We start from the raw sequence: 21735 nt of genomic DNA, 5'->3' as shown, positions 1-21735 counted from the left end.
GGAATCAGCCCAGAACTACACGGGAGGATCTTGTCAATGATCTCAAGGCAGCTGGGACCATAGTCACCAAGAAAACAATTGGTAACACACTACGTCGTGAAGGACTGAAATCCTGCAGCGCCCGCAAGGTCCCCCTGCTCAAGAAAGCACATATACAGGGCCGTCTGAAGTTTGCAAATGAACATCTGAATGATTCAGAGGAGAACTGGGTGAAAGTGTTGTGGTCAGATGAGACCAAAAGCGAGCTCTTTGGCATCAACTCAACTCGCTGTGTTTGGAGGAGGAGGAATGCTGCCTATGACCACAAGAACACCACCCCCACCGTCAAACATGGAGGTGGAAACATTATGCTTTGGGGGTGTTTTTCTGCTAAGGGGACAGGACAACTTCACCGCATCAAAGGGACGATGGACGGGGCCATGTACCGTCAAATCTTGGGTGAGAACCTCCTTCCCTCAGCCAGGGCATTGAAAATGGGTCGTGGATGGGTATTCCAGCATGACAATGACCCAAAACACACGGCCAAGGCAACAAAGGAGTGGCTCAAGAAGAAGCACATTAAGGTCCTGGAGTGGCCTAGCCAGTCTCCAGACCTTAATCCCATAGAAAATCTGTGAAGGGAGCTGAAGGTTCGAGTTGCCAAAGGTCAGTCTCGAAACCTTAATGACTTGGAGAAGATCTGCAAAGAGGATTGGGACAAAATCCCTCCTGAGATGTGTGCAAACCTGGTGGCCAACTACAAGAAACGTCTGACCTCTGTGATTGCCAACAAGGGTTTTGCCACCAAGTACTAAGTCATGTTTTGCAGAGGGGTCAAATACTTATTTTCCTCATTAAAATGCAAATAAATTTAAAACATTTTTGACATGCGTTTTTCTGGATTTTTTTGTTGTTATTCTGTCTCTCACTGTTCAAATAAACCTACCATTAAAATTATAGACTGATTATGTCTTTGTCAGTGGGCAAACATACAAAATCAGCAGGGGATCAAATACTTTTTTCCCTCACTGTATACCCCAAATACACTCACCTATATCTCAATATACTCACTACATATATACCCCAATACACTCATCTATATCTCAATATACTCACTACATATACCCCAATACACTCACCTATATCTCAATATACTCACTACATATACCCCAATACACTCACCTATATCTCAATATACTCACTACATATACCCCAATACAATCCCCTATATCTCAATATACTCACTACATATACCCCAATACAATCCCCTATATCTCAATATACTCACTACATATATACCCCAATACACTCAACTATATCTCAATATACTCACTACATATACCCCAATACACTCACCTTTATCTCAATATACTCACTACATATATACCCCAATACACTCAACTATATCTCAATATACTCACTACATATATACCCCAATACACTCAACTATATCTCAAATCACGACATATTCTTCCTCACTCTCTTTCTCTGTCCGTCCTGCAGAAGGTGACCTGGCCATCCCGGAGACGTCTGACAACAGTAAGAAGCTTATGGTGAGGACGCGCAGCAAGAGGAAGTTCCTCTTCAAGGTCCCGGAAGAGGAGAGGCTGCAGCAGAGGAGGTAACCTTTCCCCCCCCCCCACAATCCCCTTTCATACTTTTCTTGATTTGTGGACTGGACAGCCGTAAAGTAGGGCGGGGAGACAGAAAATAGGGTTTTAGATGAGGGAGGCTGAGTCGGGGCTTGAACCCCCGTCGCCAGGGGGGCACCACTCGACCAGACTCCAGCACCAGAGGAGGCAACATTACTCTGTTCACCTTATACGTCTAACTTCTGACAATCATTTCTTAACTTAAGTCAGTCTGTATACCACCATTGCAGTGCACTAATCCAGTACATCTTGGGGCGGCAGGTAGCCTAGCGGTTGGGCCAGTAACCGAAAGATCTCTGGTTTGAATCCCCAAGCCGACTAGATGAAAAATCTGTCAATGTGCCCTTGGGCAAGGCACTTAACCCTAATTGCTCCTGTAAGTTGCTCTGGATAAGATGTTACTAAATGACTCAAATGTAACTGTTCACAATAATACACACTGACCATTGTAACCATGTGTGTTGTGTTGACAGAGAGATGCTGAGGGACCCTGAGCTGAGGTCCAAGATGATCTCCAACCCAATCAACTTTAACCACGTGGCACACATGGGCCCCGGCGACGGCATGCAGGTCCTCATGGATCTGCCTCTGGTAAGGGCCACAGCTGGTGCCAAAATGGCTGCCTCATACTGTATTCATAACCCATAGAGGTAGTTATAGGACTCAACTTGGATATAACCCATTTTAGCATGGACATTGTCATTGAGGCACATTTTCAAACATCAAAAGGAGAAGAAAATTGACTACTTTAAAATGGAGATAGCCTTAATGGTGCTGCCCGTGATGTCACAGACGCCATAATGGCAACAGATACAAAGATGGGACCTCTTTCCATCTCTGTCATAACCCAACTGACGTTGCAGGAATCAAAATGGCCTCCCCAACCCCCTTATAACCTGACTGATATTGTAGCAGCCAAAGTGGCTGTCTATTGCAAATTAACAGACATTTGCTGGACCCGGGACGGCAAATAACCTAACTGATATCGCAGGAACCAAAATGTCTGCCCTGTGATAACCTTTCTGAAATTGCGGGTGACAACATGGCCGCCCCTTAAAACGTAACAAAACAGGAGCCATAACAGCTGTTTTTTAACGATCGCAAGACACCCACTGGAGACAAAATGGTGTCTCCTTGCATTTTCTGACACTAGCAGCTCCCACTACCAACTCCACAGAATAGCACTGCTATCGTACCATCCTAACTCCACAGAATAGCACTGCTATCTTACCATCCTAACTCCACAGAATAGCACTGCTATCCTACCATCCTAACTCCACACAATAGCACTGTTATCCTACCATCCTAACTCCACAGAATAGCACTGTTATCCTACCATCCTAACTCCACAGAATAGCACTGCTATCCTACCATCCTAACTTTACAAAATAGCACTGCTATCCTACCATCCTAACTTCACAGAATAACACTGCTATCCTACCATCCTAACTCCACAGAATAACACTGCTATCCTACCATCCTAACTCCACAGAATAGCACTGCTATCCTACCATCCTAACTCCACAGAATAGCACTGCTATCTTACCATCCTAACTCCACAGAATAGCACTGCTATCCTACCATCCTAACTCCACACAATAGCACTGTTATCCTACCATCCTAACTCCACAGAATAGCACTGTTATCCTACCATCCTAACTCCACAGAATAGCACTGCTATCCTACCATCCTAACTTTACAAAATAGCACTGCTATCCTACCATCCTAACTTCACAGAATAACACTGCTATCCTACCATCCTAACTCCACAGAATAACACTGCTATCCTACCATCCTAACTCCACAGAATAGCACTGCTATCCTACCATCCTAACTCCACAGAATAACACTGCTATCCTACCATCCTAACTCCACAGAATAGCACTGTTATCCTACCATCCTAACTCTACAGAATAGCACTGTTATCCTACCATCCTAACTCCACAGAATAGCACTGTTATCCTACCATCCTAACTCCACAGAATAGCACTGCTATCCTACCATCCTAACTCCACAGAATAGCACTGCTATCCTACCATCCTAAATCCACAGAATAGCACTGCTATCCTACCATCCTAAATCCACAGAATAGCACTGCTATCCTACCATCCTAACTCCACAGAATAACACTGCTATCCTACCTTCTAGATGTCACCTTTCTCTACCTATTTACCACCTCTGCTCCTCCTCCTTCTCTTTTTTGAGAATGACCCTGTAGTCCCTCCCTCACGCCCTCTTTCACTTTCTCCTCCCCTCCCTCTCTTTTTTTCATCTGTCTTGTTCGTGTCCTTTGTTTCTACTCTCTTTTTCTCTCTCTCCTTCTCTCTCACCCCCCCCCCCCCCCCCCCCGGCCTGGCAGCAGAGCGAGAGCGCCGCCACCACCCCTTCCCCCTCATCCTCCCGCCACCACGCCCTGATCTCCCCACCGAGCAACTTTGAGCACGTCTATCACATGAGCCTCGTGTCGGCCGGCCTCTACCTGCAGAAAGAGCCCTCCACCTCTTCCTCCACCTCCTCGCTGCAGCACTGCAGCATGCCTCAGCTCTCATCCTCCTCCTCCTCCTCTCCCTCCACCTCCTCCCTAGGAAGGGTAGGCCTGACCTGACGCTTCCCCCCTCCTTCCCCCACTCTCCTCCTTTTGACACCACCACCACCTCTTTTGCACAATCCCAAATCGACACCCGCAGTAGCCCTTATCCCCTAGTGACCTAGCCTCTATGCCTGGGGTACTGGTTGTTAAATCTGTGCCTGGAGGTCTGGGGTACTGGTTGTTAAATCTGAGCCTGGAGGTCTGGGGTACTGGTTGTTAAATCTGAGCCTGGAGGTCTGGTGTACTGGTTGTTAAATCCGTGCCTGGAGGTCTGGGGTACTGCTGGTTTTCTTTCTCTCTCTGGTTGTTAATTGATTAATTCATGTTATTTTTTCATTGGACAGAGATTTGTCCCAGGTCTGAATTAGTCCATGATTAAAGGGAAAGGATAAACATTGGCGGTACTTCTACCCTCGGGCCTACAGTGCATTCGTAAAGTATTCAGACCCCTTGACTTTTTCCACATTTTGTTACATTACAGCCTTGTTCTAAAATGGATTCCATTTTTTTCCACCTCATCAAATCTACACACAATACCCCATAATGACAGTGTTTATTTTTTTTGTATTAAAAATGAAAACAGATACATTATTTACATAAGTATTCAGACCCTTTACTATGAGACTCGAAATTGAGCTCAGGTGCATCCTGTTTCCATTGGTCATCCTTGAGATGTCTATAAAGAGCACTCCACCAATCAGGCCCTTATGGTAGTGGCCAGATGGAAGCCACTCCTCATTGAAAGGCACATGACAGCCCGCTAAAGGACTCTCAGACCATGAGAAACAAGATTCTCTGGCCTGATGAAACCAAGATTGAACTCTTTGGCCTGAATGCCAAGCGTCACATCTGGAGGAAACCTGGCACCATCCCTACGGTGAAGCATGGTGGTGGCAGCATCATGCTGTGGGGATGTTTTTCAGCGGTAGGGACTGGGAGACTAGTCAGGAATGAGGGAAAGATGAACGGAGCAAAGTACAGAGAGATCCTTGATAAAAACCTGCTCCAGAGCGCTCAGGACCTCAGACTGGGGTGAAGGTTCACCTTCCAACAGAACAACGACCCTAAGCACACAGCCAAGACAACGCAGGAGTGACTTTGAGACAAGTCTCTGAATTTCCTTCAGTGGTCCAGCCAGAGCCCGGACTTGAACCCGATCTAACATCTCTGGAGAGACCGGAAAATAGCTGTGCAGTGACGCTCCCCACTCAACCTGACAGAGCATGAGAGGATCTGCAGAGAAGAATGGGAGAAACTCCCCAAATACAGGTGTTCCAAGCTTGTAGCGTCATACCCAAGAAGACTCGTGGCTGTAATTGCTGCCGAAGGTGCTTCAAAAAAGTACTGAGTAAAGGGTCTGAATACTTGTGTTTAAAGTTGCAATGGCCACGTCAGTCTCCGGACTGTGGTTTGAATTGAGGGCAGTCCATAAGAGCAGACCAAAGGAAATCAAGTATCCGGAAAGATTCTCTATGGAGGAATGGTCTAAGATCCCTCCCGGTGTGTTCTCATAAAACACTAAAGGCTAGGTGCCATTATCCTAGCAAGGAGAGGGTGCAAAAAGTATTAAAAACAGTGCTATTCTTTTTGAGAAAATAAATAATTACTTGTTAAACTCTGAGCAATTGTATTAGTATAAAACAAATAAATAAAAAATTAGCATACAAAATCTCAGTATTTTATTGATTTCATACAGTCTTTTTTGCTCATCTTTATCAAGGGTGCCAATGATAATGGTGACTGTATCTAACCGCTGCTCTTCGATCTCCACAAATGAATAAGGAGTAGGGGCTTGTGGGTCGACTTGGGATCGGTCATATTTCCAGCCCCCCCCTCCCCCCTCCCCCCTCCCCCCCCCCCTTCTTCCTCGCAGTTCCGTTTTCAGTTTGCTCGAGTGCAGTGAGTTTTTCGGAATCTGGGGGTGGTTTTTTATTTCGGCTGACGTCATAGTGAGTCTGTTTTTCTGTTTCTGGCTGCAGTGTGGTTATTTGTCATGTTAGAACTGGTCAACAACATGCTTGATAAGCTTCCCTCAGGGTTCAATGGAGAGAAAGCTTTTTTGAAAATGGAGCCCAGCCAATTGGAAAAGCTCCCTAAAGGTTTAATCTATTAGAAGACGGCCACCAGAAGTCATGTAGAGACTTATCTATGGCTATTTTCCCCCCATTGAATTTTGCGAAAACATATACCGGCGTGGCTTGTGACTTGTTTCAGTCAAACGAGTGACTTTCTGTGCATCTGGAGTTTATCGCTGTGCGTGTGAGCTTGTACAAGGCTGTTGGTTTCATGCGTGTGCAGTAGTGCGTGCATAAGCATCCATATAAATGTCTTGACCGTGTCAAATCATGCACCTGGGTCGTGTTCATAAGGCACCCAATGAAATTAAACTCAATTAAATGGGGATGTCCAATAAGAAACGCTAATTTTTGTTGCAAAACCTTTTAAAAACGTTTTCCGTTGTGTGTCCTAATGAACACAAACCTGTTCACCCATATAGTCAAATATATGTGCCATTGTCTTACTGTGTGTGTGTGTGTGTGTGTGTGTGTGTGTGTGTGTGTGTGTGTGTGTGTCTTGGCGACTGCTTGGTGGTACAGAGTGTGATGCATTCTTCTCAGGACGACCCGGCCAAGGACAAGCCCCGCCCACTCTCCAGTATCTCCCGGCAACAGTGGAGCAAGACCCACATCACCCGCACGGCCTCTGGTGAGAGGACCCCGAGCACACACACACACACACACACATACACACACACATACACACACACACACACACACACACACACACACACACACACACACACACACACACACACACACACACACCTTCCGCATGTGGTTACAACACATACTGCATACCTTTCAACTCACACTTTTTAGTAAATCCATTCTCTCTCTCTCTGTCATTGATGCTAATGCTCTATGTCCGTGTGTGTGTGTGTGTGTGTGTGTGTATGTGTGTTGTGTCATGAAGGAGGTGCAGACTTTGGAGGAGCAGGATCGTCTCGCAACATCTCCGACCCAGACGGGGACTTTGAGAGAGAGGTAAAGACCCCCAACACAGCACAGCACACACACACACCAGGGTTTCCGTTAGGAAAGTGACTGGGAAGATTTTTAATTTATCGGACGTTTGAGAAATGTACCGGTCATCCGTATGCATCGGGTGCCAGTGTTTCCCCTATATTCATCGTTGCCACCACTCCAAAATATATTTTTCTTTACAAAAATGTAGCGGAATTGTAAAACGTTTTCAGTGTGAACTTAAAAAACTAAAGTTCACACTGTAGAAAAGATAATGGAGCTATATAGTTTAAAATAAGATCATCTTTGAGACCTAACAATCACTAGACAATTCCCAAAATGTCATGGGGCCCCCATTGATTTTGTTATAATGTTTGAGTCACTCGGATAGCATAAGAACACGGCATAAGCCACGGAAAAATGTGTAGAACTGCAGGAAATTGGCTTTAATACATCAAAATGTCTCTGCTCAGTGTTAATTTAGTTTTCCTGACTAAAACTATGACCGTAACAAAACAAGATGCCCTGTTAGGTGGATGGATTATCTCGGCAAAAGATAAATGCTCACTAACAGGGATGTAAACACATTTGTGCACAAAATTTGAGAGAAAATAAGCTTTATGTGGATATGTAACATTTCTGGGATCTTTTATTTCAGCACATGAAACATGGGACCAACACTTTACATGTTGCGTTTATATTTTATTAAGTATATAAAGGAAGGGAAGCTTAGGCCTAGCCCCAGAGAGAGCAAGGGGGATATGCCGGCTGAATGCTACGACACCGACATGAATTTATTTTTCCTTGTCAGATAGGCTACGTCGCCTGCTATACTGATATAGGCATACAGAAGGAGGCTAATTTGTAAAAAAAATTTATAAAGAGGAGCATTATATTGTTAGATATCATAGGAGTAACTCTGATAAGCCTAAACATTGTTCCTCACCTCAAGTTCAACTGTCGGAGTCAGTTGGACGGCCGGTGCATAGGCTTACAGTATAATAGGTTAATAGCCACACCACACTAAACCTTCACAAAAGTTTCTCATCTTTATTAGTGTAATATCAAAAGTAAGTCAAGCCATCGTTTATAGGGAAGATACGAGCAAGATATTGTATTGCGGCAAACACAACATTACAGTTGGAACAGAATTAAACAAAACATTTGCGAACTGCTTTAAACCATCACAAAAGTTTTGAGCAGATTATATTGCAGCAATTATCAAGAAATGCTATTTTTTTAAAATCTTAAACTAAAGCATACAATTTAAAAAGACAGATCACCCTTAATTTAGCCAATGAAAATGTCAACTGAATGAAACGACACGTTTTACATATTTAAATAACTAGTTTAGATTAATAAATAGGTCTAAAATAATAATGATATACAATAATAATAATGATAAAACTATTTATTATAAATACGAACAAATAAATAAGTTAAAAGTTCCAAAATTGCATCCTACCTCAATAACAAGTTGCACGGTAGCCTGCATTTGGCCGCGCCAACTTTCTTCTGGTCTTAGTCCACTACAATATAAAAACGTGTCCATAAATAGGACATTCCCCCTTTCACTATAGGACATATTCTCTAACTTTAGTTTTACTTCAATGAAAAAGACAACCGTTTTCGCAATCAACAGTAGCCCAGGCCAAGGCTCCTCTCGTCAACAGTAGCCCAGGCCAAGGCTCCTCTCGTCAACAGTAGCCCAGGCCAAGGCTCCTCTCGTCAACAGTAGCCCAGGCCAAGGCTCCTCTCGTCAGCAGCAGTCAACAGTAGCCCAGGCCAAGGCTCCTCTCGTCAACAGTAGCCCAGGCCAAGGCTCCTCTCGTCAACAGTAGCCCAGGCCAAGGCTCCTCTCGTCAGCAGCAGTCAACAGTAGCCTAGGCCAAGGCTCCTCTCGTCAGCAGCAGTCAACAGTAGCCCAGGCCAAGGCTCCTCTCGTCAGCAGCAGTCAACAGTAGCCCAGGCCAAGGCTCCTCTCGTCAGCAGCAGTCAACAGTAGCCCAGGCCAAGGCTCCTCTCGTCAGCAGCAGTCAACAGTAGCCCAGGCCAAGGCTCCTCTCGTCAGCAGAAGTCAACAGTAGCCCAGGCCAAGGCTCCTCTCGTCAGCAGCAGTCAACAGTAGCCTAGGCCAAGGCTCCTCTCGTCAGCAGCAGTCAACAGTAGCCTAGGCCAAGGCTCCTCTCGTCAGCAGCAGTCAACAGTAGCCCAGGCCAAGGCTCCTTTCGTTAGCAGCAGTCAACAGTAGCCCAGGCCAAGGCTCCTCTCGTCAGCAGCAGTCAACAGTAGCCCAGGCCAAGGCTCCTCTCGTCAGCAGCAGTCAACAGTAGCCCAGGCCAAGGCTCCTCTCGTCAGCAGCAGTCAACAGTAGCCTAGGCCAAGGCTCCTCTCGTCAGCAGCAGTCAACAGTAGCCTAGGCCAAGGCTCCTCTCGTCAGCAGCAGTCAACAGTAGCCCAGGCCAAGGCTCCTCTCGTCAGCAGCAGTCAACAGTAGCCCAGGCCAAGGCTCCTCTCCTCAGCAGCAGTCAACAGTAGCCCAGGCCAAGGCTCCTCTCGTCAGCAGCAGGCACATGCACTTAACGCAGCGCACAAGTAGTGAGAGAATGTTGTTGAAGCGCGAAATCGGCTCCAATTTTATTTATCTGCTTTTAAATTATTTTATCGCCCAAAAGCCGTCATTTACCGGCGTACGGAAACCCTGACACACACACTGACTGTACACACACACTCTGACTGTTAGGGTTGTGACGATACCATTATTGAAAGCAGACCAAACTCTTTGGTCCTTTAAGATCCTGCTGTATGTAAAATATTGTGTGCTATAGCTTGGAAAATAAAAACATGTGACTCTGGATGACAACATAATGATGTTTGTTTCCAACATTAGGGCTGTTTTCCTAAAGGAGTTAAATCCGCTTTGTGTTCTTGCTACAATACTAACGAGTATCGCGATAGTAGAATCGTCCCGGCCTTACTGTACACACACATTAAATCACTCACACTTTACTCAATCTCTTTTCCCTGTCCTCTCCTCCTCTATCGCTCTCTCAATACAATTTAATTCAACTATCTTCCTGGGTATGATAAGTTATCTTACATTGCCAAAGCAGACAATAATCATTAATATTAATAATACTTTTACCTCTGGGGGTGCTCTTTAGCCAAAAGGGGTCCCCTAAATGGACAGAAATATTGTCAAAAATTTTTTGATAGAAAGGGATACACCTCTCGCCACTGATGTGCAAACGCATTTATTGTCTGCCTAAAACTAAGGATCCTGTGTTGTTTCATGATAAAAGCTAAGATGTAATATTTTATCTTATGTATATGAACCATCCAGCCAACAGTTGAGCCAAACAATTAGCAACTGAACTCCTATAATGCATCTTTAACATAAACACACTCTCTATATTCCCTCAGCCGGACTCAGACTCCACCAAGCACTCCACCCTCTCCAACAGCTCCAACCCCAGCAGCCCCCCCAGCCCCAACTCCCCCCACCGCAGCCAGCTAACACTGGATGGCCTGGAGCATACCCTGGACGGCTGAGGACCCCCCCACCGGAGACACGCACACCTTACACACACATACTGCGTGCTTAATCACGCGACACCTACATTCGACATAGAACTTGTGTATCGCTGCAAAGTGCCAAGAACAGACTTTGTGGACAAACTGCCACCGCTGAAGCTTTTCCTGCGTGTGACGAGCATAGATCCTCCAAAAAAAGTGACTGCCGCCCCCCTCCTGAGGGGCACTTGGTATTTTTAGTTAATGGTAAAAAAAAAAAGAAAGAATCAGCCAGTATTGATTTGTTTTTGTTTTTCTTCATTTCAGGCCATAAATGTTTCCTATGAGTTAAGGTTATAATTACTTAGTTGAAGTTATCAATACATAGAGGTGTGATGGGCTGAATTTAAAACAAAGATTACTGATGATGGGGCACTCACAGAAAAAGCTATCCTAATCATAGGTATAAGTTTGTAAAAAAAAAAAAAAAAGTGAGGAAAAAAAACTAAGAGGAGAGGGAAATAACTTTTTGTTGTTTTTTAAAGCGTGTAGTATTTTGCACGGACGTGTTGAGCTCGACTTGGGGGGACACAACGGTGAAAGAAATGGCTGACTTTCAAGGTTCATAACCCCGCCTACTTCCCAGCCCTTTCCATACTGGCGTTGTAATCCTATTGAGCTGTTCCCGGACCAGTGGCCACCATTTTGAGAGCAGTATCTTCCCAGGGGACGAGCTGCCACTCAACTGACTGCAGGAGTTTTACTGTAAAGCTAAATTAGTGGGCATCTTTTACAGCATTTACATCTCCAGTCAGCCTTTGTCACATGTATTGTTTTTAACTTCGATCTTTTGCCAGAAAACGTATAGTTGGCGCCATAGCAACCAGAAATGGAAAAAATAAATAAAAACAGAATCATGAGACTTTAATTTCTCGATATGCGGTTTTAAGTTGATAAGTGGTGGGAATCTGAACATAGCGGAAAAGGATCACATTACTCATAGGATTATTAATAAGAGTCCTTCACAAGCTGCTGCTGCTTTCGTGTGCTATGTTTAAATAAATAAATAAATAGGTATGCGTGTGAAGACCTGCTCACCATAGAGAGAGAACCCCCCCCCCCATTGCCAAGGCCCTCGCATTTTAAACCGTTCAATCATGAAAGAGTGAGAAGCATTAGCGGTGGTGTACAGTCATAGCGCCGTACCGCCACAGTGGGGCGTCTGAATAGTTTTTCCTCCAGTGTGGGATGTTTCATTGTACAGAAGTGTGAGATACAGTACAGGCATGTGGCATATCCAGTGTAATCACTCTAGTGTGCCTTCAGTGCCATTTTGTTTTACAGCACCACATTCAGATCAATTCCAGAAGTGATTTTAAACCTGCAGGCTACCGGCCAGAGGGGGGGGGTTTTCAGAAACACTGTATTAAACTTGCACATGTTTTAGTCCAAGGAATATCGTCTTTGATTTTGTGTCAGTGATCTTTCTCGTTCCTTTTATTCGTCCCTGTTCAGTTCTCTGAAGATGGGACTCTTTTTTTTTTTTTTTTGAATCTTTTTTTTTTTGAAACACTACTGCTTTTTTCTCTTTAAAAAAAATCACAGGTTGAAATCTTTGTAATTATTGAATTGTTAGCAACAAACCTTTGAACGGACAATAAAAGAGTATCTGTTGTGCTTCTCTTGTCTCTGTGTGCTTTTGTGTGTGCTGTTTTTATATACTGTATATAAAGCTCTAGGCTTGGAGGGAAGCAAAAGTAATTCCGCTACCTACGAATATTACTGGCTCAAAAAGCTGACCAATCAGCCTGTTACCAACCCTTAGTAAATGTTTGGAAAAAATTGATTGACCAGAGACAATGCTATTTTACAGTAAACTTTCAGCATGCTTATTGGGAAGGACATTCAACAAGCACAGCAAATGACTGATGATTGGCTTAGAGAAATTGATGATACAAATATTGTGGGGGCTGTTTTGTTAGACTTCAGTGTGGCTTTTGACATTATTGATCATAGTCTGCTGCTGGAAAAACGTATGTGTTATGGCTTTACTCCACCTGCTATATTGTGGATACAGAGTTACCTGTCTAACAGAACACAGAGGGTGTTCTTTAATGGAAGCCTCTCCAACAAAATCCAGGTAGAATCAGGAATTCCCCAGGGCAGCTGCCTGGGCCCATTCCTTTTTTCAGTCTTTACTAATGACATGCCACTGGCTTTGAGTAAAGCCAGAGTGTCTATGTATGTGGATGACTCAACTCTATACATGTCAGTTACAAAAGCGACTGAAGTGACTGCAACACTTAAAGACTTTCTTCAAGGTCCATAACCCCCCCCCCCCCCCCCCTACTTCCCAGTCCCTTCCGTACTGGCGTTGTAATCCTATTGAGCTGTTCCCGGACCAGTGGCCACCATTTTGAGAGCAGTACCTTCCCAGGGGACGAGCTGGGTGGCAAGGAATAAGTTAGTCCTAAATATTTCTAAAACTAAAAGCATTGTATTTTTCGGACAAATCCTTTACTAAACCCTAAACCTCAACTAAATCTTGAAATAAATTATGTGGAAATTGAGCAAGTTGAGGTGACTAAAATGCTTGGAGTAACCCTGGATTGTAAACTGTCATGGTCAAAACATATTGATAGAACAGTAGCTAAGATGGGGAGAAGTATGTCCATAATAAAGCGCTGCTCTACCTTCTTAACAGCACTATCAACAAGGCAGGTCCTACAGGCCCTAGTTTTGTCGCACCTGGACTACTGTTCAGTCGTGTGGTCAGGTGCCACAAAAAAGGACTTAGGAAAATTGCAATCGGCTCAGAACAGGGCAGCATGGCTGTCCCTTGGATGTACACAGAGAGCTAATATTAAAAATATGCATGTCAATCTGGGAGGAGGAGAGATTGACTTCATCACTACTTGTATTTATGAGGTATTGACATGTTGAATGCACCTAGCTGTCTGTTTCAACTACTGGCGCACAGCTCGGACACCCATCCATACCCCAAAAGACATGCCACAAGAGGTCTCTTCACAGTCCCCAAGTCCAGAACAGACTATGTGAGGCGCACAGTACTACATAGAGCCATGACTACATGGAACTCTATTCCACATCAAGTAACTGATGCAAGCAGTAAAATTAGATTTAAAAAAACAGATAAAAATACACCTTATGGAACAGCGGGGACTGTGAAGCAACACAAACATAGGCACAGACACATACACACACGATAACATACGCACTATACACACACGTACACATGGATTTTGTATTGTAGATATGTGGTAGTGGTGGAGTAGGGGCCTGAGGGCACACAGTGTGTTGTGAAATCTGTGAATGTATTGTAATGTTTTTAAAATTGTATGAACTGCCTTAATTTTGCTGGACCCCAGGAAGAGTAGCTGCTGCCTTGGCAGCAGCTAATGGGGATCCATAATAAATACAAATACAAAAATGTAATGTATTTTCATCACCTCAGAACACACAACGTTGATGTTATGAATTTAGATTTTATTTTTGTGATTCATAAAGAACGAGGAATGTATAGTGAAAAGTTAAGAATGAGAATGAAATGTAAGAACATAAATGCAATGTTAACTTTGCCGGGAAAATAGAATGATCTGGAAAAACGAGAATGCTGCTGATAGTGAGATTCATGTAATTTTGTAGGGAGAGGCTATAGTCAAGTTGGGCCCCGTGTAGCTCAGTTGGTAGAGCATGGCGCTTGCAATGCCAGGGTTGTGGGTTTAATTCCCACGGGGGGCCAGTATGAAAAAAATAAACATGTATGCACTCACTAACTGTAAGTCGCTCTGGATAAGAGCGTCTGCTAAATGACTAAAATGTAAATGTGTTTGCTTAACTGGGGAAATGGGATGGAGAAATGGTTTACAATAGGCACAGCCTGGTCTCACAGACTAGACATAACATAGTAAACATACATTTGGGACACTCAAATTAGTGTAACGCGAACATCTCGCAACCCAAAGGTTGCGTGTTCGAATCTCATTACGGACAATTTTAGCATTTTTGTTAATTAGCAACTTTGCAACTTCATGCAAAGTAGCTAAAAAGTAGTAACTACTTAGCATGTTAGCTAACCCTTCCCCTAACCTTAACCCTTTAACCTAACCCCTAGCCTAGCTAACGTTAGCCACCTAGCTAACGTTAGCATTAGCACCTAGCTAATGTTACCCACAAAAATTTGAATTCGTAACATATCATACGTTTTGCAAATTCATAACATATCATACTTTTTGCAAATTCGTAACATATTGTAAAAATTGCAATTCGTAACATTTCATACTAAATGGAGGATGAACATCCACAAATTAATACATAATGTGATGACCTGACTAGATCATAAAAGAACAACTGTCCAGACAGGATTGAGTTTACGAATGGACGGTTTATTAAACCAACTTTCCACAGGCTACTGTTTGGCCGTAGCCCACGCCAAATAAATGAAAGATAACCCACAAGCCAATCGTGACCTTCTCTTGTGAAGCCCAGACGTAAAAAGAGAACAAAGGCTAAACCTGGTCTTAACTTCCAATGCTCCATCCCCCTGCCCAACCCCCCTCCACGCCACTCCGCCAACCGCCAGGATGCCCGGCATCAGAACATTCCAGGCATTCCCATGATTGGCAGATAGCAGGTTGATTGACATGTCGGACCCCGCGAACACTGGGTACTGGTAGGTACAACACAACCATCTACTAGCCTAACACATACACACAGCTGTCTGTGCGGGTCGCTACACAGCCCCCCCACCACAAAGTCCCTCGTCCCTGAGGGAACAAACAAAATCTCTGAAGCGACCCGGAGGTCTCCTTTGCCTGCGTGGCTGTGATGGCCGCAGAGTGCCCCTCTGGGAACCAGGGGATGAAGGCAAGGACATGGGGGACAAGGAAGCGGGAACGGGTAATACAGTCCGTGGCTCTGGGGAACCATGCGGTGACACAGGGGGAGTGGGCTGTCTGGAGCCTTGTCTGCGGCACCTGGGGGTGGGTGCCTGGAGAATGTCATTGCCAGAGAGGGGAATTGTGGGGGTTCCTGGGGTTTGGGGAGAAGAGGCCCCTCTATATGGGGCTAACCTGTCCCGGTGCAGTGTCACCTTTCTCCCCCTGGGAGGAAGCTGCACCCGGTAAACAACCTCCCCTACCCTCTCCAGGACACTGCAGGGTCCCACCCAGTGACTGTCCAACTTGGGGCATCTGCCTTTTTTCCTTAGCGGGCTGTAGACCCAGACCAGCTCCCCAGCCACAAAGTGCCTTCCCTGGGTGTGCACGTCATAGTTCCTCTTCTGCCTCACACCTGCATTCAGCAGCTGCTCTCTGGCGAAGGTGTGGGCTGTCTCCAGGCGGTCCTGGAGTCTCCGGGCATACTCCGGCCCCGGGGAAACATGAGGGCTATCCAGGGGCCGACCAAACGCCATCTCCGCAGGGGTACGGATCTCTCTCCCCAGCATGAGGAGGGCAGGCGTGCAGGAGGTGGAGTCTTGGACAGCGGAGCGGCATGCCATGAGGACCATAGGCAGGTGCTTGTCCCAGTCACGCTGGTGTTTGGAAGAGACGATGGCCAGCTGCTGTCCAAGCGTTTTGTTGAAGCGCTCCACAAGGCCATCACTTTGAGGATGGAGAGGAGTAGTGCGGGTCTTGTGCATACCCAGCCTCTCACACATGGTGGCGAACACACGGGACTCAAAGTTTCTGCCTTGGTCGCTGTGGATGGACTCTGCAGCTCCAAACCTGCTGAACATCCCCGCTGTCAGGGCGTCGACGATGGTCTCTGCCTCCTGGTCAGGCAGAGCATAGGCCTCGGGCCATTTTGTGAAATAGTCCATGGCCGTGAGCACCCAGCGGTTTCCACTGACTGTGGTGGGGAACGGCCCAACTACATCCACTCCCACCCTCTCCATGGGAGCCCCCACTGGGAACTGTTGGAGCTGAGCATGAGAGCGGCCTGGGGGGCCCTTTCTCGCTGTGCAGTTGTCACAGCGGCGGCAAAAGTCTTCCACATCCCTCTTGTGCTGCCCCCAGTAAAAGCCCTGACGGAGGCGGCACAGTGTTTTTGTGACCCCAAAGTGTCCAGTCCCCACCCCCCCATGAGTACTCTGGAGCACAGCCTCCCGCAATGCTTTTGGGACCACCACCTGCCACCTCTCCTCCCCCGTAGCTGACTCCTTCCATGCCCGCTGTAACACGCCATCAGCCAGCCGCAGTCGCTCAAACTTTGACCACAACCCTTTGGTCGCGAGTGAGAGCGCTGTCACCTCTTCCCATGGTGGCCTCACCTGCGCCTCTACCCACTGTAGCACTGGCTGTAGGTCTGTGTCCCGTCCCTGCTGCTGCCCCCATTCAGCCACGTCGACAGTCTGCAGCTCACAGCAGACAGGCCCGCTCGCCCGACACACTGTGGCACAGACCCCCTCCTCTGCACACAGCTCTCTCTCCCGTCCCTCTCTCCGTTCACAGTGGCGGCAGCCGTCTGCAGTACAGGGCCGACGGGACATGGCGTCGGCGTTGGAGTGGCGTGCCCCTGCCCTGTGCACCACCGTGAAGTCATACGGCTGAAGCTCCTCCAACCAGCGTGCCACCTGCCCCTCTGGCTCTCTGAAAGACATGAGCCACTGGAGAGCAGAGTGGTCAGTCCTTACAGTAAAGGGCAGACCACCCAGGTAGTACTTGAAGTGTTTGACGGAAGCCACAACAGCCAAGAGCTCCCGCCGGGTGACACAGTAGCGGCGCTCATGTTTGTCAAATGTTTTGCTGAAGTACGCCACCGCTCTCTCCCCCTCTGGCCCCACCTGGGCCAGCACCCCACCCATGCCTACATTGCTCGCGTCTGTGTCCAGGATAAAGGGCAATGTGAGGTCAGGGGGGGCGAGCACGGGGGCCTCGATCAGTGCACGTTTGAGGGTGTTGAACGCCTCCTCACACTCCACTGTCCAAGTGAAAGCCTTGTCCTTCGGCAGCAGGCGGTTCAGTGGAGCAGCAACGCTTGAGAAGCCCCGTACAAACCTCCTGTAGTACGAGGCCAGGCCCAGGAAGCTCTTCAGCTGACGCTGGTCGGTGGGGGTGGGCCAGTCTCTGACAGCCGCTACCTTGTCCTCCATGGTGCTGATCCCCTCCTTCCCCACTCGGTGGCCCAAGAAGGACACCTCTCTCCTCATGAAGTGGCACTTCTCGGGGTGGAGCTTCAGACCTGCGGCAGCCACCCTCTCCAGCACACACCGTAGCGCCCCCAGGGCTGACTGGAAGGAGCTGCCATGGGCCAGGATGTCATCGAGGTATACCAGACACTGCTGTCGGGGGATGCCATCCAGCACCCTGTCCATCAAACGCTCAAAAGTAGCTGGAGCGTTGCACAGGCCAAAGCACAGGACCTTGAACTGCCAGTGTCCTCTGTTAGTGGAGAACGCAGTTTTGGCTCTGGCCTCTGGGGAGAGGAGCACCTGCCAGTAGCCACTGCGGAGGTCTAGTGAGGAGAACCAGGAGGACCCCCTAACCAGGTCCAGCGACTCATCGATACGTGGTATGGGGTATGAGTCCTTCCTGGTTACCTCATTCAGCCGCCTGTAGTCCGCACAGAACCTCAGCTTGCCCCCCTTCTTCGGAACCATGACGACTGGCGCCGCCCAGGGGCTGTCTGAGGGCTCAATGAAGTCTGCCCGCTGCATCTCCAACACAGCCTTGTCTGCCGCATCCTGGCGTGCCAACGGGATACGGCGGGAACGCATCTTGATAGGTCGAGCATCACCTGTGTCGATCTCATGCTGCACCAGATGAGTCTGACCCACCTCTTCCTCACTCAGCGCAAAGCTGTCTCTGAATTCAAACAGCAACTGCCTCAACTGTTCCTGCTGCTCGGGGTCAAGACCAACACAGTTCCTCCCCCATATCTCCCTCACTGCAGACAGTGTCCTCTCCCCTCCCATCTGGGGTAGCTGGGCTGGGGGGGCGCGGCCCGGGCTCACAGAGGACTGTGTCGTGGAGGTAGCTGGGGGAATGTAACGCAACGCCGTAGGTGACAGGGGGGCTGGGGAAAAGTCACACCCAGATGTGGGGGAGGGGGGGCAGCCATGAGTCTCTGCTGCTTTAACTGTTGGAGTAAAGGGTTTGTTGGGTTGAGTGAATGTGACATTAGGGGCCATGGTGACCTCCGGCCCTCCCTGGAAGCTCAGTGTGCCCCTATTTAGGTCTAACTGGCAGCCTGTGCTCCTAAGAAAGTCCAACCCCAGGATACAAGGGTCCTGCACAGCCGCCACCCACACAGGATGACGCACAGTCCTGCCCCCTACTGTCAGAGTCATTATTCCCTTCCCTTTCATGGGTGCCAGCTCACCTGTGACTGTGCGGAGCTGCACAGTTGTAGGCTCACACTGAGTCCAACCTGGCACAATATCTGGCCTCACCAGGGTTACTGTGGACCCAGTGTCCACCAGGGCGGAGCAGGGCACCCCCTCCACAGTGACAGGGACATGACAAAAGTCCCCAACACAGGTCCGGCCCACCACAACAACAGGCTCCATCCGCTTGCCCTCGTCTGCTTCTGGGGGAAGTGGAGCCTTGCTTCCCCGTCTGTGCCGGTGGGCTCCTCCTGAAGAAGATGGTGGTTGGGATAGAAAGCCAGGGGTCCGCACTACCCGGTCTATGCGGACCCCGAGCCGTTTCCCTGAGCTCTGGGGGACATGGGGCAATCTCGGCGCAGATGGCCTGGCTGGCCACAACCCCAGCAGACCCTGGGACCAGGGCGTGTGTTTCGTGCCGCCTGTAGCGACACAGCACGAATGAGTTCTGTCATTTCAGCCACCCATGCAGGCTTTTCCGGCTCCGGGCTGCTCTGCCCCCCAGCTCGCACAGAGGGTCTGTCTCCCTGCACCCCCACCAAAGCCCCAGCTGAAGCCCCAGCCCACACCAGCTCCCTCTCCAAAGCCATCTCCAAGGCTACCTGCAATGACTCAGGATGAGCCAGCTGGGTCTGTATGCGCATCTCCGTAGGAGAGAGCGCCTGTATGAACTGGTCCCGTGCTAGCTCGCTCTGCACGGAGGGGGAGAGGCTCTCAATGTCATTAGCTAGCACCCGTAGAGGCTCTCCAGGCTGCCTGCGTCTATTACTCAGTTCGGAGCGCAGTAGCCCGGGCTGTACACACTGTCCATAGCGCCTCCTCAGTGCTCCCACTAAAGCACCATAATCACGTCTGTCCTCGGGGCTAATCAATATCAAACAGGCCAGAGCTTCATCCGTGAGGCATAAAGCCAACTGCAGTGCCCTATCTTCATCCGACCACCCCCTAAAATGAGCTAACAGTTCAAACTGAGCATGAAAAGCTTCCCAATCCGCCTTACCGGAATACTTCGGGGTCTTAACGGATACGGACGCAGCCGGGAACTGGGCGCCGCCATGTTTGTTTACATCCTGAGCCCCAGATTCCTCGTCCCGCCGCGTCGACGTCACCCCTTCGGTCCGCCCACCAGAATCCGCGCGAAACACAGTCGACGAAGCACTCATGCCCGCTTCAGCCGCCATCACTCTAACGTCCTCCCTCAAGCGGCCTCTGGGCTCCGATGCCCTGGCGATCTCCTCAGCCAGAACCCCCGACGTCCATGCACACGCACCTCCTTGGCCATAATCGTCCCCTACCTCCACCTTCACTTTCGGATTCCCTCGAAGCATCTTCAACCCCCGTTCTCACCTACGGTAGCTAGCCACAGAAGTCAGCTAGCTAGCTGGCTAACTTTTATCAACGTTTTTACTTCTGACACCAATGTGATGACCTGACTAGATCATAAAAGAACAACTGTCCAGACAGGATTGAGTTTACGAATGGACGGTTTATTAAACCAACTTTCCACAGGCTACTGTTTGGCCGTAGCCCACGCCAAATAAATGAAAGATAACCCACAAGCCAATCGTGACCTTCTCTTGTGAAGCCCAGACGTAAAAAGAGAACAAAGGCTAAACCTGGTCTTAACTTCCAATGCTCCATCCCCCTGCCCAACCCCCCTCCACGCCACTCCGCCAACCGCCAGGATGCCCGGCATCAGAACATTCCAGGCATTCCCATGATTGGCAGATAGCAGGTTGATTGACATGTCGGACCCCGCGAACACTGGGTACTGGTAGGTACAACACAACCATCTACTAGCCTAACACATACACACAGCTGTCTGTGCGGGTCGCTACAATAACATACAAAACATAACATATACTAATTGTGAGAGCTAATTGTAAGAGTGTGCAAAGCTGTCATCAAGGCAAAGGGTGGCAATTTGAAGAATCTCAAATATCCTCATCCAGTGACAAAACGGCAAATGATGCTTGATGGCGCAGTCTGGGAGGAAATTTGCTCTCTCGTTAAGCAATAGAGTGCATTAAGGGCAAAATCTAAGCTTGAGTGACCACACACCTGTCTCCATGAGTCTGAATCAATAGACTGCAGACTGTGAACAATCATTTGTTTAATGTCAACCAGTGTTGTACATGTATTTCTGCCTAATGCATTGAATCCCAAAACTGTTCTAAAATATGCTTTAAGTTCTTTGTGGATGTAACCTTTTGTTTTCTTAGGTTTTAAATGGTGTGTTCTATATCTTCAATAACATTAAACGTGTACAACTGTGACATTAAAATGTTTAATGGTATTTTTCATCAGTTGTTTTATATGAAATGTAATTTCCACCACACTCTGTCATTATCACAACACTATGTCATTACCACAACACTAAGTCATTACCACAACGCTAAGTCATTACCATCACGGTACATATTTTTGAGACAAAAATCATTGTCATATGAAGAGTAATAATGAAAATAAATTATAGATAAAAGGTATCGGTGCTCATCGGCCATTGGACATAAAGATTACTCAACAAGTTGGAAATCGCAAATTCACCAATGAGTGGTTTGGAAGGAATCAGTGGCTAACTGCAAGCATTGCAAAGCAATCACTAGCCTGCTATTCAGTGGAGTGGGTGTG

The 21735-nt window shown here is 47.6% G+C and overlaps 1 protein-coding gene across 1 annotated transcript in view; it reads left to right on the top strand.

The window, feature by feature from the left end:
• LOC311108511 (serine/threonine-protein kinase MRCK beta-like) overlaps positions 1-12438 on the top strand; it is a 125076-nt gene extending 112638 nt beyond the window's left edge. Inside the window, 5 exon segments of the mRNA XM_084151147.1 lie at positions 1483-1600; positions 2105-2222; positions 6819-6927; positions 7195-7265; positions 10668-12438. Of these exon segments, the coding sequence (XP_084007273.1) occupies positions 1483-1600; positions 2105-2222; positions 6819-6927; positions 7195-7265; positions 10668-10796 (545 nt within the window). The 3' untranslated portion in view covers positions 10797-12438.
• The last annotated feature ends 9297 nt before the right edge of the window (positions 12439-21735 follow it).

This window comes from Coregonus lavaretus, assembly GCF_964263955.1.
Source record: "Coregonus lavaretus genome assembly, chromosome: 33".
In the NCBI taxonomy this organism is placed as follows: domain Eukaryota; kingdom Metazoa; phylum Chordata; class Actinopteri; order Salmoniformes; family Salmonidae; genus Coregonus; species Coregonus lavaretus.
This window is presented reverse-complemented; position numbering and strand designations above follow the sequence as displayed.